Genomic DNA, 18,534 nt, shown 5'->3' with positions numbered 1-18,534 from the left:
ATTATAAATTTCAGTGAGCTTTATTTTAAACCAAACTTTTACTTCAATATCCAATGTTTGATGACATTTGAACTTGTAAAATTTGCATCACTGAAAACTGCCAATTACATCATCAAAAAAAATCCAAATAGAAGAAATTAACTCAGGTTTTAAATTCTCTTAAATTTTGAGACTTTAAGTAAAGCTGTACTCCACTTAATTCCTTAATTAAACAAAAATCTAAGGGCAACTCTGAAATCTTTTCACACCCCTATCCAATACTCTGGATTTTTTTTTTTTTCTTTAAATCACAGCATCTTGTTTTAAAGTGCCCATCGATCCCTCCCAGTTTAACTTTACTGATGCATCAGTTTGGAGGGAAATCGTAAAAAGGACTCCTCACGCATTCTCTTGATCGTAAATGATGGGACTGCCAAATCGCGCACAAAGCTGTGCATCATTAATGTGTCAACAATCTAGAGGATGAACCGATGCATCAGGGCAGCAAGCGCACCAAATTACCCACCCAACAAATTTTTAAAAGACCTTAAAGAATGAGACAATTTGGTTGCAGAAGCTACGCAATTAGTCACCCAATCTGGAGTAAGATGCTCTTGTCTCAGTCTCGAAGGTTCTCAAATGGCCGGCTTCTGGCAGTAACGCTGTAAACCATCGATCAGTCGCCACACTAAATCTTCAAGGACTGAAGATTTAACCATGAAACTTGAACATTGGCGATTACTGCCAGACAGCTGGCAGTAAAAAAGAAAAAAAAAAAAAAAAAGAAAAAAAAAAAACAGACAGCTGCCAAATGTCTGCACAGATCTCCGTCCCCTCAGCCAGGCTTCACTTAATTTGGATTATTTTTATTGTATAAATAAAGACCTCCCACCCAAAATTATTCTCAAATCAGATGTGCAAGTATTTCTGGGACGAAGAACTGAGAGAACGGGGATCTTAGTTCTAACCAGTGAGAAACAGGAGTAATCATAATCCCCACCACACTTTGGAAATGAGCTGAAATTAAAATAGTTGTACATCTCAATGATTAGAACAGTCAAAAAGCATCTTACCAGGACAAAAAGGGAACCTCTTTGGCAAAAACGTTTCAAACTGAACAAAAATGTTCAGAGAACCTTAATGCAAATAAAAAGGTTATGCTGCTTATAAATAATCCAAAACCCTAAAATAAAGCCAGGGCAGAGAAATGAGCCATAAATTTAGCGGGCTGGGGTGCCCAAAACATTTTTATAATCCATCATGCCCATTCCCCCCACAATGCCAATTTTCCCAAAGTGTCTACAGCACAATTTACTTCTCCCACCTGGGCGTTGTGAGTGTACAAAAATAGCAGTCCAGTTCGAGAAGCTGGCTGAAACCACCTCTCTGTTAAGTGCAACCCAACCTGCTCAGGTCGATTTGAATGATGAATCTTATGTTAGTCAGTTTTTAGAAAGTCGACTAACTTGCAAAGAACAGAGGATTATTTCCTGCTACATTTTAGGTCAGTTGGGTAATTTTAATGCTTTCAGCCGACATTCTTCAAAAGGGGAATAAACAGCTTCTGCCCAAAATTAGGAATTTATGTAGCTGTGCTTCAACATAAAAATCAATGTAACAGCTAACACCTCGCCCCAGAAAACAAATTTACCGCCAATTCAGCTGCACTGCAGCAAGTAGTACTACTAAGTGACAGGTTAAACATTTTCTCTTCAAACACCAGCGTTCACTTTCACTGAAAATCAGCCTCAAGAGTAAGTTTCACAAGTCAAGGCTGGTGACAAAGAATTAATCAAAATGCACAAGCTTCAGAAAGCCATATGTCTTAACACTTGTTAACACTGGTAGCAAGAGAATAAGGGCAACGATTTTAACACCAAGTGCATTTGTGACAAATTGCACCTACCATCAAATTTGGAGACTAAAAGTTACTGATAACTGGCTCCAAATAAACATTTCATGAACAAGATCATTTCAATGTTTTTGCAATTTCTAAAATTATAAATAAACTCACAGGCCAATGATGCAGAACAAACAAACTGGCAGTTAAAGAAAAGGTCTCCAGTGCTAACAAGAGAGAAGGGGCGGGCGGCTTTCCAGTTTGTCAGCCAGCCTGTTGCTCTTGTTTAAAACAATCATAAAATGAAGGTATATACACAAGGTGTAAGGTGCACCCCACATGTCGGCTGCACATCTTGCAGAATTAGGTATGGCCATCCATAGGAGGGTGAAACAAGGAACAAAGAAAGGAAAAAAGCGCTCTCTCCAAATAAACTCCACATTAACAGGAATCCTCATGACTTGTGGTGTTGCTTTGCTGCCTTTTTTTTTTTGTTAGTGTTTCCAGGCTGAAGACAGAGGAAAGAGTCTGGGTCTCTAAGAAGCATGAGCTTCTTCACAAGCGAATAGAAAGTCTGGCTGTCTCTTGGAAAAAAAAGAAAAAAAAATCCAGCATTTCTGTCCATGGAAAATCCAAGTTAGTCCTCATTTATCAGCCAGACTCTAGTTCAGCTAAGCCAGCAAAAAAGATAATTCAGACCAGCCTCACTCCAAATGATCTCCATTCCTTACAAATGAATGACCCAAACAAAACAAGTTATGAATGCACCTTTTTGGTCAGACATTAAATTAGTTAAATTTTCAATTAGGTGAGCATGTGGTATGAAGTGAGCTAAATGGTGGATAATGAAGGGTTATTACTTTAGAACGAGTTGAACTGCTTGTTAAGGCACTTGATACAAATTGGTTAAATCTTGAAAATAAAACATGGAGAATGGAGGGTGTCGTCTCTGGGTCTGTTGGTGCTGGCTTTGTGTCAGTGGTGGATATGAATCATCTGTGCACTGATATTTTCGACTTGGTCCCATGCTTTCCCCCTGGTGCTTATATGTCTTCAGTACTTTGTGGTGCAGCATAGGGCCTTAAATAAAGGCAGATGAGTTCTTCCAAAAAGTGTCCATCAACATACGCATTCCTAATGGTGGCATCCAAAAAAGGAAGACAGACAAACTGTACATGGAAAAAAAAAAATCCAAGATGTTTGGGATGGGGAGAAAGAAAAAAAAAAAGCATACAAAGGGAGAGGAGGATGGACTGATCTGTTGAGAAAGAAGAATGAAATCAAGTTACTCATCAGTAAACCTTGTTTATATTACACACACACACACATATATATATATATATATTACAGATGCCAACAGACAAATGACGGCGCATGCAGTTGTGTTGCTGGCCCATCCTGACTCATAATGTACCAATGTTGAAAATCATTGACACAAACGAAGACTCTGCTTTCAATCACCACTTCTCAGTCATATTCTTTTATTATACACGTAGAGTTTGACATTTTAACCCCTGCTGGTTAACCCACATTAGTAACTTGGCAGGTCACAGCTTTGAGTGTTGCTAGCCATGGTCCGTTAACAGCCCACTAACACGACAAGTCTGTTAAAGTTTATTTTCTGTCAGAACAGCCAGTTATTGGCAGATAACTAATATGAACAGTTTGTAATCGTGACCCTGATACAGAAAAACCTCCTGCAGCTGGCAGAGATGGGCTTTCTGTCCTAAACGCTACTACTGTTAGCATGAACTGAAATAGCAGGTTTCAAATAGTTTTGTCATCAAGTTTTTAAGAATGAGTTAATGTTCAAATGTTTTACTGAGCCCTATTTTGTCAAAGTACTTTCCAAAGGGAATGGTCTTGTATTAAAAAATAAAACAAAAAGCAGTCCAGGCAATGATAGCTAAAGATTAGTTTAGATTAATTAGACTTTGTTTTGACAATGAGCATGATTTATTATCATCTATTCAACTGTTTAATGACAAAATACATTATGTCAGAAAGAAAATGTAACAATGGCTGTTAAATCTTCCACGATTCAGCATGTACTCATGTACTAAAGTGTGTACTTACTGGCTCATGGCTTGACTTCTTCGCCACTCTCACTGTGGTACTCTGCCACGTATAAGCTTTTGTCAATGATGCCAGGGATGGGCTTGATCTCTGTTCCAAGCTGCTCTTCGATCCCTTTTAGGTTGAAACGATCATCATATGTGATGAGGTTGATGGCTAGACCCAGGTGTCCAAAGCGTCCTGTGAATCAAGGAAGAGGGGTTTTAAATAAATAGTGTAAACTTAAAATAAACACCAAACACAGTTGTGAGAAACAAGGCTCACAAGTCAGTGGTGATAAAAGAACTAGAAAAACACACAAAAGAAACTTTTACAGGCTCTTACCAGATCTACCAATGCGATGAAGGTATGTTTCTCCTAGCTTGGGGAAATCAAAGTTGATCACAACATTCACAGCTTGAATGTCAATTCCTCTTGTGAAGAGGTCTAGAGGGGACAAAGACCAAAGCATTTCCTCATCACACATTAAAAGCCGCAGCAAAGATTGCAAATAAAACCAGAAACTACTAATTATATTAATTCTACTTCCTGCTTTGCTGCTTCACTCTCCCCTCTGCTTGCATTTTTCTGCCATTATTCTTATTTTTCTACTCAAGAAATTTATGGGCAGGGGCTCCCTGATACTCATTAAACGTGGACAGTATTTTGTGGTTAGATACTATTACATTACTGTTTAGTCTGTTTAGTATGAATATATGGCTGTTGGCTGCATGTACCACACATTCAGTTCATTTCATGGACAATTTCAACTTCAGGGGCCACAGGCACTTTAAAAGGAACTCTGGCTATGGTTTAGAAAAATTGTTTCCAGGAAAATTCCTAATTACTTTAAAAATCTAAAAAATATATTTACTACGTCTCTGAAATACGAAGGTCACCATTTTTTTTTTTACCTGTGCAGTCTGGGAGATTACACTATAAAGCTCTAGACTAGAATACACGGAGGCAAATGCTACTTGTATGTAGTAATGGTTTAATGAAGCCCTGTGAATGTGTTGAGTCTTTCCGGCCAATTGCATCGCCAAAAGTGTCATTACTCGAGGCCCCATTTAACAGCTCATTTGGTAGTACTGACATCTGCTGGTCATTTGACGTCCAGCAGTCCTGTAAACTACATATTGGTGGAAATGTAAACACAATGATGCAACTGTATTGTAAATCAATATAGGTTTACTATGAGAGCTATCAAGAGACTGAGGATTTAAAATCTGGGGCTGAAAAATGCAAGATCATCTTTCTTTTCAGACATTGCTAAAAACAGCAATAACACTCGTTCCTTGTTTGTTACTGTTGACAGCCTAACTAATCCTCCTGTGTCAGTAACCCCAGAACTTCTGTCCATCCAGGCCTGTAATGAATTTGCTTCTTTCTTTACTGACAAAATTAAAAAGAAAAATCAGGCAGTCAGACTGACTAACATGAACACCATGCCACACTTTTCTCCAATCAGTCCAAAAAAATCTGGATGAGATCACTGGCCATCTGAAAACCACCACTTGCTGTCTTGATGCCCTGCCAACCAGGCTTTTTAAGAATGTTTTAGGATGCATAGCCTTAGCTATCTTACAGATTGTAAACACACCTCTGCTTTCAGGCATCTTCCCACAGACCCTAAAAACAGTCATTAAAGCACCACTGAAAAAGAAACACCTAGACCCATTGCTCCTGAGCATCTACAGGCCGATATCAAACCTCCCCCTTCTTAGTTCGATTATAGAAAAAGCTGTCTTAACAGCTACACAACTTCCTGACACTAAATAACAGTTCTGAGCAGATAGGGGAAACATTTCAGGTCTGGTACTATTAAATCTCAGTGCTGCATTTGACACGGTTGATCGTGCACTTGTTATTGCTTCCTGCACCCCACTGTAATATTTTTAATGTTTTATGTAAAGCACTTTGAATTGTCTTGTACATGAAATGTACAACACAAATAAACTTTCCTTGCCTTATGAACAAACCAGACTGAATCTTTAAAAATGCCTTAAATGACTAAACCGACTAGAAATTAAGCTAAATTGACCTGAATCGTCTTAAAACATGTAAAATATTGGTCCAAACTGACAGTACATGCCAGATGCTGATGTGTGAACATTCATACATCTTGGAGTACTTTTAAAACACAAACAAGAGGAACAAACACCATCACTTACCAGTGCAGACAAGATTCCGGCACAGGCCATTTCTGAAGTCGTGGAACACACGGTTGCGATGCTCCTGAAGAAAAAGAAAAGGATTTTACACTCCAGATTCACCCATCTGTGGGACTCATGATGTTGTGCCATGCTATGTAGCTCTGTTTCATAAAAATTAAACTCGAGCTTGAAGGAAGAAAATATATGCAGCAGCTGGTCACAACAGATGAGTTCAAAAGCTGTTGGTGCAGTTTTTTTTCCAGGTGTAAACAGATTCAGTTCTTGTCAGTAGACAAAAACCTTGCAGTGGCAGTATACTCCGAAAACATAATGGTGGTGTAAACTGTATCAGCACATTAAGTGTTGAAACATGCACATCCAATCAACGCATTGCTTTAAGGACCATCTAAAGCAATTGCAGCAGCTGCTGTTGCATGCATAAACTGCCATCTGTGTTCTGTTTTTAAATTGTTTTTCTTGGGCAGTACGCCAGCTGACCTGTCTCATCTTGGCATGAATGTAGAAACACGAATAACCAAGCTGGGAGATCTTCTTGGCAAGAAGCTCTACTCTCTGGGAGGAGTTGCAGAAGATTATAGACTGGTTGATCTGGAGCTAGAAAAAGAAAAGCCAATAAATTCTGGGGAAAACAAGTTTTAAAATTTGAAACTCAGTTAAGGTGGGGGCATTTTTAAATTCCCCCATAAACTTAAAACTACTCTTTAGAGCAGATGACATTTCAGAAACCATTCCTGAACAACACTAAAGAAAACAGTCACAATAACAGCCTGCAAACAAGTTGGCATTTTAAAAACATTGTTCAGACAACTGATACTATTCAGTAAGAGTCAAAGTGCAGAAGAACAGCAACACTTACCCTGGAAAATAAGGTGTTAAGGCAATGGACTTTTTGCCTTTCAGTTACATAAGCATAATACTGAGTCACACCCTTCAGTGTAAGCTCTTCCATTAGGTTGATCTCATAGGGTTTCTGCAAGTGCGCATTCTACACAATTAAAAAAAAAACAAAAAGGAAAACAAAGTATGTTGAGCTTATCCTACAGGTGATGAAGGGACATCTGTTTAGAAGCTTAAGACAGTTAAAGAAAATGTACCATAAACTTCTGCACGCTGAGAGGGAAGGTTGCAGAGTAAAGCAAAATCTGCCTCTGTTTGGCCAGGAAGCCCAGTATCTCCTCCATCATGACCACAAAGTCCTGAGACAGGAGTTTGTCAGCCTTTAAACAGAGACACAAAGAGGAAGAGACCCATTTAAGTTGTTTCTAGAAGCTGTTCAGATATTCATATTATACATATTTCGAAAATGTAGCAAAGTCAGAAAAGAACGAGGAAAACATTATTTAACTCACTTCATCCAAAACAATCATCTGCACTTGATTGACTTTGGCCACTCCTTTCTTGATGAGGTCTAAAATCCTCCCAGGAGTGGCAATTACCACATGTACTGTTAAAAAAGACAAAACCAGTTTGTCAACAAGATGTAGCCAATATTTTTCATACACCAGAACCAACCATCCAAGCAGATCTTAATTCTCTACTGTTAAACAACAGCCTCAGACCATCTCTTATTTTGGGCTGTATGCACATTTCCACAAGGAGTTTCACTGCAGAGATGCAAACAAATTTCATAATGAATTAGACTGATTGCTGCCAATTCACTACAGGTTTATTTTTCAAACAAATTTTCAACTTGTTTTACACATCTGAAATGAACCCGTCGGAAGCACAACAGAAACGGTGAAATATTTTGATGATGCAGTTTTGTTAGCTAATAATCCATAAATCATTTATATTCAAAGCAGGATGATTCAGACTCAGTTTTGAATATCCACATTCGTATGCATGTTGTTGCTCCAGCACTTCAGGCAAGAATGAATAGTTAACCAAGAAAAACAGCATCATCCGGTAAACAATCTGTGTAAACTGAAAAGATTACCCGTTTCATCAAGTCTCATTATGTCATCCCGAAGGTTGGTTCCACCTGTGGTTGCCATTACCTTCACTCCACCCATGTGTTTGCTGACCTGGATACATATTTGGCTTACTTGCAGTGCCAGTTCTCTGGTGGGCACTATGACCAAAGCTGGAAAAACAGGAACACTTGCTCAAAAACAACTCAAAGTTTATTCCTAGTCTGACCAAATTAACAAACAAGAGTAGAAACTGAACATACAAAGTTAGTGAGACAAAAGTTCAAGGAAATATGTAGACTGGAAATGGGTATACTGTCTCCAGAACAAAAATTTTACAGTTGTGAAACTAGTTCTACTGTTTTACATTACAACATAATGAATTACAAGATGTTTAACCTGGGTATTTGTAATATGTGTATTGTCAATAGACGTTTCTATTTCCTTTACCATCTTTTGTCTGAATATTTAAGGGTATGTTGTATTTTTGTATCATGTAGTCCCAATTTTATTCTTTATTCTATAATGCGGCCTAAACGTTGTAATTTCCCAATCTGTGTTCACATCTTGAAAATTCTGAAAAGATTTTCATTACTATGTGGTCAGGTTTGAGTGCATTTACAAAGTCATTGGGCTTTAAAGATATTTTAATGACAAGTAAACTCAGACACTCAACAGAAAACACATCCCAAGTTAAAAAAATAAAAAAATAAAAAAAATAAAAAATAGTTTGTATAAAACCGCCTGATTTTCTTTTCAAAATAAACAGTCTAAAAACTTAAATTGACTTCTGTGGAAAAAAAATCCTCTGGATCCATCTACAACATCAGGGCTCTAGATAAAAACTATCTTGCTCGCACAAGTTTTCATGTCAGTCTCCAAAAACACCCGAAAAAGTTGCTAGATTTGTCGCTAGTTGCCTTTCTAACAACAAAAAAAATTACAAAAAAAAATAAAAGTTGCTAGCAGGGTCTGCATACTCGCCAAGTTGGCACTGACAGCAATGTCGGAGGGTCTACTTCTGGTATTTGCCCAAATTCGCCTTCAGAAGCAGCAGAAGTGTGTTTGTCATTCAGAACAAAATGGCAATTATGGCTTTTTTGCCAACCTCACCATCTTTGTGATCACTTGGAGGAAAAATCTAAATAAAGTCTATACCACAGACATGAAATGCTGTGTGCCATTTGAGACACAGATCGATTCTTTCGATCAGATTATTCCTTTTGACACAGGAAGAAATCTTTACGTAGGCATGTCAATGACAGACTTATCTTTGATTCCAATTTCTCCTCAAGCTCCAAATAAATGATTAACAACAGCATCACATTCACAGAGTAAACAAGTTCAAAACTCACCTTGTATAGAGTCCTTCTTCAGGTCAATGCGTTCAAGTAAGGGAATGAGGTAGGCTCCACTCTTTCCCGTGCCATTCTTGGCTCTGGCCAAAATATCCCTTCCTGACAATGCAATGGGAATGCTTTCCTCCTGCAGACAAAATGGTTTGAGCCCCTCCATTTCTTAAATGTGATGCTTCTTTACTGTTGGTGCATTTATGGCACATACAAATTCATTTTTGAGCTTTTGTCATGGATAAATTTCAAAGAGGAAAATAGGTTTATTTTTAAATCCCAATTGTTTGCTTACTCCACATGTTGCTGTGCTGTTGCTCATGACCCTCTTTCACTCTCTCCTTACACAAAATGAATGAGAATTTATATAGAGTGGATTGAAACTATGACTTCCAAGTCATTTAATGAAATCCAGTAACAAATGTTCACCAACCAAAGTCTGAATTGTGACGCTCAGTGAAACAGCTGTCCCCTAGGATGGCTAAACTCATGTCTGAAGGGTTTTTTTTTTTTTAAAAAACAGTTCTGTCGATATTTGGACTATAGGATCTGGGATTAGTGCATTTATCAACATTGCTAAAACCTTGTATATGTAACGTTGTTACTTCTGCCTGGACCCAAGTAGTGGACCCACAAAGCGACACACCAACATGCCCCAGAGCCATGTAGTCGAGCTAAAAATAGTTCAACTTCAAGTGAAAGGGCTCTTATATATATATATATATATATATATATATATATATATATATATATATATATATATATATATATATATATATATATATCACTTAAGTCTCATCAAAACAATTCTGACCCTGTAGCCATTTCAAATCTGAACCTACAAATCACCAACAACAAATGCTGAGCTTCAACCAAACACTACTAGAATAAGACACAAAGAACTAAAATCTCTCTTCATTTTAAAAGTTATTTTGAAAATGGGTTGGGTAACACATAATTTTAAAGAAGCGTGTGATGCATTTCCTCCTTTGCAAAGACACTGAAAAGCTTCTGATATGATGTAAGGAAGGACTGAAGAAGTTACCATAATTTCTTTTTACAGCCAGCTCTTTAATAATTAAAGCATGCAATCCATGAGGCACAATGGCATCTTCAGGTGGAAAAATGTCTCAAATCAGGGATATGTCTGAAAGTACCTGAATAGGAGATGGCTTTTCCCAGCCCATTTCAAAGATCCCCATTAGTAGCTCCCTCTTTAGGCAATAATCTTCAAACTCATTGCCTTTAGTTGCAGTCACATCCTGTAATTATTGAAAAACTATTATTTTAATACACAGACTGGTTCACGAGCTGCTAGAAAATTGTAGGCTTATTTGAGACAGGGGGCAGCAATTAACAAGAACTGAATAAAAATGTGCGAGTCAAAAAACCAAAGGGAAAAAACATGGCACAGATTTTAACTTAAAAGTTAAAATAACCATCAGCTGAATGAGAGCGCGACCATATTGTACAAACCGAAGTTTTCATCCTCATGTCCTTGGGGGGCAATTTTAAATTTTTCTTCCAGTCATCTCCAGGCCTGTGGGTGGTAAAGTTCTTGTGAGCAAATACAATACCTTGGCAGTGTTATCCACAAATATAAAACAAATGTAGGCTGTTTTACTGAGATCAGAACTTACTTGATGACAGCATTTGTTGTAGGGGCTGGCTGGGAATTCCCATTGATTGTGCCTTTCATCTGGTTTAACTGCTGCTGTTGAGGACCTCCTCCACCTCCTCCTGGAGCTCCAGTGGGCTTCACTGAGCCTCTCAGCTGGCCATTCTGGTTGGACATGCCCAAAATCACTGGGTTCTCTGTCCTAGTGGTGCTCATGTTTATTTTGCTTAATTGCTCTGTTCCAATAGGTATGAAACCTTTAGCAGTCTCCAGATAAAGTGAGTCCACTCTCTTTGGACCACTCAAAACTCAAGATTGCCCTTATTTTTTTACTTTAATCATTAACTAATAGAAAATTGTAGATCTGTTCTTCCTCAATAATGTTAGAGCATCAAATGTCAAGAGACAAATTCTTCTTTTCAAACTTTATAAGACTTCTAAGCATGGAAATTAAATTAGGGCTTCACATATGGTTAATCTGCCAGTGTTATCTGGAAAACTATACACCAACAAGGCTGAGCTAGCTTTCAAGTGTTAGCCGCCAATCCAGCTAGCCATCTTGTTAGCTTAACTGAGCCTCTGTGTCCTTCCAAGTCTGTCCAACCCTGAAACATAGGAAGCAAGAGTTAGAATATGTATGTTCGACCAAAGATAGCACAATTAAATAAAAAACATGCTATGCTTTAGCTAGTCACACCATGAAATTAATATTTTGATGATCAAACGCAGTTAGAGTAGCTAGCTGGCCGAAAGTCGAATATTAGCCGATACAACGCTGAATGTTTTTTGTTTGTTTGTTTTTTTTATAGCTACGTTAAGAATGAAAAAATAATTATGCGAGAACATTTGTGGAACAAATTAACTATAACTGTGCCACACATTGGCTCCGGTAGAGACATATTTGACTGACCAGATATTTACCTGCTTAGTCCAACGAACGAACCTCAAGAAGCTAAATGCGTTTGTGATAGCATACTATGCTAAAGCTACATGCTAATTATGTGCGGTTTCGGTGAACGCAATTCGCTGACTTCATAAATACTTTGTGTGGTCTCTGTGTGATATTAGCGTTGTTATTAGCTATTGTTACTCTGCAAATATAACTAGTGTTAGATATATTCCATTATTTAGAACAGGCTGACCCGGCCGAATAGCGGAAGCCATGCAAGGTCTTTTATCGAGCTAACACAAACTGGCGAACAGTGGCGAATTAACATTTACAATGTACTTTGTAGTAAAACTCGCAATTAAAAAATTAATATACGGTAACACATCTACACTGTGGTCTATTGGGTGTTAGCGTATTTACCTTGAATTACTGGGAAAAGCGGCTCCGTTTGCGGGATTTGTACGGTGTACTCAATATTTAGCTGACTACGAAAGAGTCTTGTCAAACGACCATTCAAGATGGCTTCCAGTCGTATTTAAACCCGCCCCCGGCCAACAAATCAGCTGATTCAATTTCAAATCAGGGATTTATCTTTAACGTGGCCTAACAAAGTAATACTGTCATACAGTTAGTTTAAATGTCAGAAATTATTTTATGTATCATCTACTGCATCTAATGAGCCTGCTTATTGAGTGGTGGCAGTAAGAAGGCAGGTTTATGTTGATCTCACTGCAGCCTCTTTAGTTGACTGATAAATTCCTAGATCGATATAAAAGCTGCAGATCTGCTTTTGCAACATAGGTAAAAAAAAATTTATGTTAGGGAAATCAGAGGTCATGAGTAGGTAAACAAATAAAATAAAAACATTTTGAATGGCTGACTCACCCTGATCACTTGTGTGAAGATTCTTCCCGCAAACGTCTTTTGTACCAAATCACTGAAGCCTACTTCCATTTTCACCTCACAACAGCTACGCATATCTTTAAGTTTCCTTTCCACCCAGTTTCATATATGGTACTATAGTTTCACATCAATAACTCCCCTTTAATTGTTCCATTGTACCAGCATACAATAATATGTTAAAAAAAATGGAAATCATACCAAATGCAAAGATTAACTGTTGGCTTTTTCCTGCTTGAATTTATTTGGTTTGTTTCTGAAAAAATGTCAGAAAGTAAAGCAAAAAAGACTGCAACATTTTTCAGATAATGTAAAGCAGAGGCTTTGAAAGGCCAGCTAAGAAAGGTTTCAAACTGTTTCAGGAAAAGCTTTGTAAATGTTATCAAAGAAATATTACATTAGCTATAAGTTTTTTTGTCTTTGAAAAAAATAAACAAACAAATGGCCCTAACATAGTTTGAGTATGACTCTTCACTTTTTCAAATAAAATGCCAAATAAAAGGTTGAATATATTCATATATAATATATTAGATTCAATAGAGCTTTGGATAAAAAAAAAATTACTTGAGCCACTCACCATCTTTTGTTCCAAAGCTGCAGCTCTTTGGAAAGTAGAAGAGGGAGAATCTTTTTCTTCTTTTTGTTTATTTCTTTTTCTTTTACTTCTTTGCCAACGTGTCCCCTACAGTATGGCGTCAACATGTTCATGTGCCATTGCACATCAGGACCTTGGTTGTGGTAATGCACCATTTAACATGTTGTCTTTCTGTTATTTATTTAGTCAAATCCAACCTTTAACTTGTAATTGGTTGAATTGCTTTGACATTTGCACACTGTTTTTAACACTTATAGAATCAGCTGTAGCCACAAAAGTAAATAAAATGAATCTATTGTGTAATGAAATGAATAATAATAAACCGAAACTTACACCCACAACATATCTGCGGTAAATGGTGCAGCAGAAGTACAGGCCTGATGCCCCTGGCTGCAGCTGCTTGGTGTTTATAATAACTCACAGTGCTGTTACTGTAAATGTCAATGTCAAATGTATTTCTATGGTACATTTAAGAACAACAGGTTGACAAAAGTGCTTTATAGGTTCATTTAAAAAAAAAAGAACCAATATGAAACTAAAACATAAAAGCAAAATAATTAAAAAAAAAAGAAAAAAGCTGTAAAACTGACTAAAAAACAACCAAAAACCTGATGGGACTCAAACTAAATTCCAATTAAAAGCAATAGTTAAAACAAAAATGAAAAAAAAAACCAAAAGTTAATTTCAGACAGGATTTAAAGGACTGGAAATATTCAGAAGTATAAATACTGAGCAGCAGATTGTTCCAGAGTCTGGGGGGGGGGGGGGGGGGGGGGTGCCTCAGCAACAGTTCAATCCCCCCTCGGCTGATTCACGACAACTGGTTGGATGATCCCACTGATCGGTTGGGATTATAACAGCTGAGCAGCTTGGTTAAATATCTGGATGCTGTACCATTTAAAATTTTAAAGGTAAGTAATGGAATCTTAAAATCAATCTGAAAACAGACTGGCAGCCAATGGAAACCTGCTAAAACCAGAGTGATCCTGCAGCAGCATTGTGGACAAACTGCAGGTGGATGGCGAGATGAGAGTTCAAGGCCAGGATGTGAAGAATTGCAAAACAGGTGATGAAGGCATGAGTACATTTCTTAATAATAAATAAATAAAATCTATCCACTTTCTGTAACGCTTAGTACAGAAGCTGGAGTCTATCCTGGCAATTAACAGGTGAGAGGCAGAGTACACCCTGCACAAGTCACCAGTCCATCGCAGGACCGGTATAGAGACACAAACAACCACTCACGCTCACTCCCAGTGACCAATTAACCCAACATGCATGTCTTTGGACGGTGCGAGGAAATCAGAGTACCTGGAGAGGACCCAGGTATACACGGGGAGAAATTCTCCATCACACTTCATGCAAACTGCACACAGAAAGGCCGAAGCTCGAACCACTGACCTTTTTGCTGTGAGGCCACGGTGCGAACCACCACACCCCCGTGCAGCACGAGGATAGGGTTTTGCATTGGTAATTTGCTTTAAATGATGATAACGGGACTTGACTAATGTGGTTACTTGCTTCTCAAGTTAATGTCTGAAAAGTCTTTCTAAGGATATTTGTTTAATCCCAAGAATACCTGTATAAATCTGACCATATCCCAAGTGCTATCTCATTCATATCAAAAGTTGTAGGAAGCAGTTACATGGATTATATTACTGGTAACTGCAAGCATGTTTTCATCTGTTTTGGTATGATATTTGTGGAGAACACACCCCCAGACCACTAAAACATCAAAGCAAATAAAGAGGAGAATCACAAGAGTAAGTACAGACACACTTCACTGCACCAGTGTGAGACATATGTTGAAGAGCCCAAGATACACCAGCATGGATACAGCCAATGCGACAAGCTTTATAGAATATAACGTAAGCCAAGACACATTTTCAAATTTATTTAATTATTCTTTAAACTACTTGGACTTTTGGTTAACTTCTGTATTTTAGTGAGACATTTTGTATTTGTATGTAATTGTAGACATTCACACACCAAATATTTTATGTTTTGTTGATAAATTCTGTAATAACACTGAATGGGAAATACAGTAAGAAACTAGGTTAGAGCATATTATGTGTTAGTCTGCAGATAAATGTCTTTTAACTCATGTTCAAAACTCCATTAGCTAATTTACTTTCTCATTTAGTGTAGCTTAAAAATGTAGCAGAATTTGTCCAATCCTTTGCTTTTTTGTATATTTTACATTTTCTTTAGTTTTTTAAACCCCTTCAAAGTTTAATGAAAAGAAAATCAACACTTTGAATGACTAAGCTGTGCATTGTAAAGATGTACTTCAACAGATGTAGGCAAATCAAATAGCTTCTTTCCTGTTGTCTTACGAAAGAAACAAATCAGGGAAGAAATTCTCCATCACACTTCCCATTAAAGGAAAGTGGGTGGTTATTTTTCTAATGACAAGCATATGTAAAGATAAAAATATATTCTGTACTGTGCAAAAGTCTTGACCCAGCCCTCAATTCTTTATAACTTTTTTCCAGGCAGCCAGACGATCATATTATCTTTTAAAGCGGCCTTGAGCAAGCAGATTTTTCTTTTTATTATTTTTATTTAAAAATTGGAGGCTTTGTCAGTCATTTTCAGTCCAGTATTTGTACCTGACCATTTTCAGATACATTTTCTTTTTTATTTGTTTAGGTCACTTAACACTGATGAATCATCCGAGCATAAAAAAGGCTTCTACAGTAACTCACGGGATGAATCAGAGTTGTATACAGAGACAAACAGAGCAAAACAACCAGTTTCAAGTAGGATCATTATAGCAGCCTGTCACAAAGACACGTTATTTGTTTAACTTTTTCAGTTGCATATATGAAAAACACCAAAGATGACAGTTAAACAGAGATGAAATAGTCATTTTTGTACCAACAAGGCAATTTCAAAGGAGTTGTCTGAAAAGATCTTAGCACGGTGAGCAGCGTGTTAAAAGATTTAAATCTATACAAGTGAAGAACAGAAGTTGTGGCAGAAGTGATGGAGAAAAAATATCTGTTACCTGGTAATATATAGTGAAATGAGGGTTTGCTCAAGACTTTTGTACAGTTCTGGAGTATATAAGAAAAGTGCAACTAATTTTACGAAAATCTGAAATTACTAAAATGTTTAGGCTGTTCAGTTCAGTCTGTAATAGATTAGATGCGTATGCCTGATTACTGTGTGTATAAAAACAGAACATTTGTACAACATATTTGACTATTTTTGGCCATAAAATGAGTTTGTCTTAGATAATAACACAGTCATCAAAGTGGGATAGAAACAGTCCACATTTATAGGAAAGATTCAAATCTTAGATGGCGTAACATCTCCATCAGATATATATTAACTTATTGAACATGTGTACTTTTTTGTTGGCCACAGTATGTTTTACCACATTTGACCAAAAATATCTTCAAAAGCCTGTAATGGGGAAGCGAAAACAATCTGGTCCATTTTGTGTTTCCTGACAAGTAAATCTACTAGGGGAGCTGCAGGAAGCAAATGAAACCATAATTACACAAGGTCTATTTTTCTGTGATGTTTTCATTACTCAACATAAATGCTAGATATTCAGCCTGCCTGGAAGCTGAAAGGTGTTGTGAAAAATGTGACTGGAACTAAGCTGAAATTTGTCACATTTACAAGAGATTGGTGTTTCACGATATAAAAAGATTGTTACCATATCAAAACTTTGTTTTCTAGGACTCAGATGGCAATTACACAGACTACAACGTAACTACCGACTGCTCTGAGGATCTGGAGATTTTCTACAGTGTGTTCCAGCCTGCGCTTTACATCATGATCTTCCTCCTGGGTGTCACAGGGAACAGCCTGATGATCACAGTCCTCCTGAGGCGTCGACGTCGGCTGCGCATCTCAGAGATCTACCTGCTGCACCTTGCTTTGGCTGACCTCATGCTCCTGTTCACCATTCCCTTTCAACTGGTCAGCTGCTTCACAGGATGGATGTTCGGAGTATTCCTATGCATGCTGAAGGGGGTCTTGACAGAAATGAACCTCTTTTGTGGGAGTCTCCTTCTAGCTTGCATTGGGTTTGATCGGTATTTGGCCATTGTTCACGCAATCCCCAGCATGCAAAGTCGACGTCCAGGAACGGTGCACCTAACATGCATTTCACTGTGGGTCCTCTGTTTGCTTCTATCACTACCCAACGCTGTGTTTCTCTCTGTAAATGAGACAAACACATCCCAGCTCGACTGTTTTCATTATCGCTTTGAAGTTCACGCACACAACTGGGTTGTAGCCAACAGAATTTTAAAGAATATGTGCTTTTTCTTCTCCTTGGTTGTCATGAGCTTCTGCTACAGCGCACTAGCAATAACTTTGTCTAAAAGTAAAAAAAGTCAGGCAAAGAAAGGAGCCATTCGACTGGCTGTACTTGTCACACTTGTATTTTGTTTGTGCTGGCTGCCATATAACATCACCTCACTGATCCGAACTATAGTAGAAATGGGCTATATGAATTCAGAATGCGCATTTAACACCCTCCTGTATCAGGTCTATGATGTGACTCAGACTTTGGGTATTTCACACTGTTGCCTGAACCCACTATTGTACGCCGTTGTTGGGGTGCAGTTTCGCAATGAGCTGGTGCAGTTACTTTGTCAACTGGGCTGTGGCCGAATTTGTCTTCCTTTTATCCGAGCTGAGGGTCACAGTCGACAGTCCATTTCTGAAGGAACCAACAGCACAAACTTCAACTATTAAACCCTCCTGTTTACTTAAAACAACTGGAAGTGCTGCGGATCAGCATGGCTATGTCAGAGTTGACTGCTTTTTAATGGCGTTATTTACCAAGTGAAGAAAAATACTTGTGCCCAAATCTATTATCTATTCTATAATCTATTCGATCTATTATCTGCTTGTAAATACTGCTGACTGTATTCAATAAAGATTTCCTGTTGTACAGAACTCTTGTCCCCTTATTTGTCTTAGAAATAAATAACAAAATAGCCAAAACAATTTCAGAGATTATTATTCTATTTTTAGACTTCTATTAAAACACAGTTATACAGAACTGCAAACAATCACAAATTGCATGTTATGTACAGCAAATGTGTGTGAATATATATATATATATATATATATATATTCCTTTGCACAACAGTTTGGTAGTTGGACAAAATAAATCAATGATATTAAAACAAATAGAAACTTGAGGCACTCCTCTCCTGACTGCCACTCTGTTCCCACAACAAATACACAGATCG

General features: G+C 37.7%; 2 protein-coding genes across 2 annotated transcripts; one reads left to right on the top strand and one right to left on the bottom strand.

The window, feature by feature from the left end:
• Positions 1-4: 4 nt before the first annotated feature.
• Positions 5-12,359, bottom strand: ddx6 (DEAD (Asp-Glu-Ala-Asp) box helicase 6). Its single transcript, XM_041994862.1, has 14 exons — positions 12,238-12,359; positions 10,951-11,533; positions 10,787-10,850; positions 10,468-10,572; positions 9,317-9,446; positions 7,988-8,134; positions 7,401-7,495; positions 7,146-7,268; positions 6,908-7,036; positions 6,529-6,645; positions 6,049-6,112; positions 4,220-4,321; positions 3,896-4,075; positions 5-3,077 (listed from the first exon to the last, which is right to left on the bottom strand). Exons 2-13 carry the CDS (start codon positions 11,142-11,144, stop codon positions 3,900-3,902), a joined length of 1,446 nt encoding a protein of 481 aa, XP_041850796.1. The 5' UTR covers positions 11,145-11,533; positions 12,238-12,359; the 3' UTR covers positions 5-3,077; positions 3,896-3,899.
• A 2,726-nt stretch (positions 12,360-15,085) lies between these two features.
• On the top strand, positions 15,086-18,215 carry LOC121646015 (C-X-C chemokine receptor type 5). The gene is made up of 2 exons (XM_041994863.1): positions 15,086-15,180; positions 17,006-18,215. The coding sequence occupies exons 1-2, from the start codon at positions 15,115-15,117 to the stop codon at positions 18,029-18,031; spliced, it is 1,092 nt and encodes a 363-aa protein (XP_041850797.1). The 5' UTR covers positions 15,086-15,114; the 3' UTR covers positions 18,032-18,215.
• The last annotated feature ends 319 nt before the right edge of the window (positions 18,216-18,534 follow it).

This window comes from Melanotaenia boesemani, chromosome 9, assembly GCF_017639745.1.
Source record: "Melanotaenia boesemani isolate fMelBoe1 chromosome 9, fMelBoe1.pri, whole genome shotgun sequence".
Classification (NCBI taxonomy): domain Eukaryota; kingdom Metazoa; phylum Chordata; class Actinopteri; order Atheriniformes; family Melanotaeniidae; genus Melanotaenia; species Melanotaenia boesemani.
This window is presented reverse-complemented; position numbering and strand designations above follow the sequence as displayed.

Coding starts and splice junctions, on each gene's coding strand:
- ddx6 (XM_041994862.1), bottom strand. CDS start 11,144: ATGAGCACCACTAGGACAGAGAACCCAGTGATTTTGGGCATGTCCAAC. Junction 10,851..10,950: donor ACAACAAATGCTGTCATCAA/GTAAGTTCTGAT, acceptor TACCACCCACAG/GCCTGGAGATGACTGGAAGA. Junction 4,322..6,048: donor CCGGAATCTTGTCTGCACTG/GTAAGTGATGGT, acceptor TGTCCCCTCTAG/ACCTCTTCACAAGAGGAATT.
- LOC121646015 (XM_041994863.1), top strand. CDS start 15,115: ATGTTGAAGAGCCCAAGATACACCAGCATGGATACAGCCAATGCGACA. Junction 15,181..17,005: donor CAAGCTTTATAGAATATAAC/GTAAGCCAAGAC, acceptor TTTGTTTTCTAG/GACTCAGATGGCAATTACAC.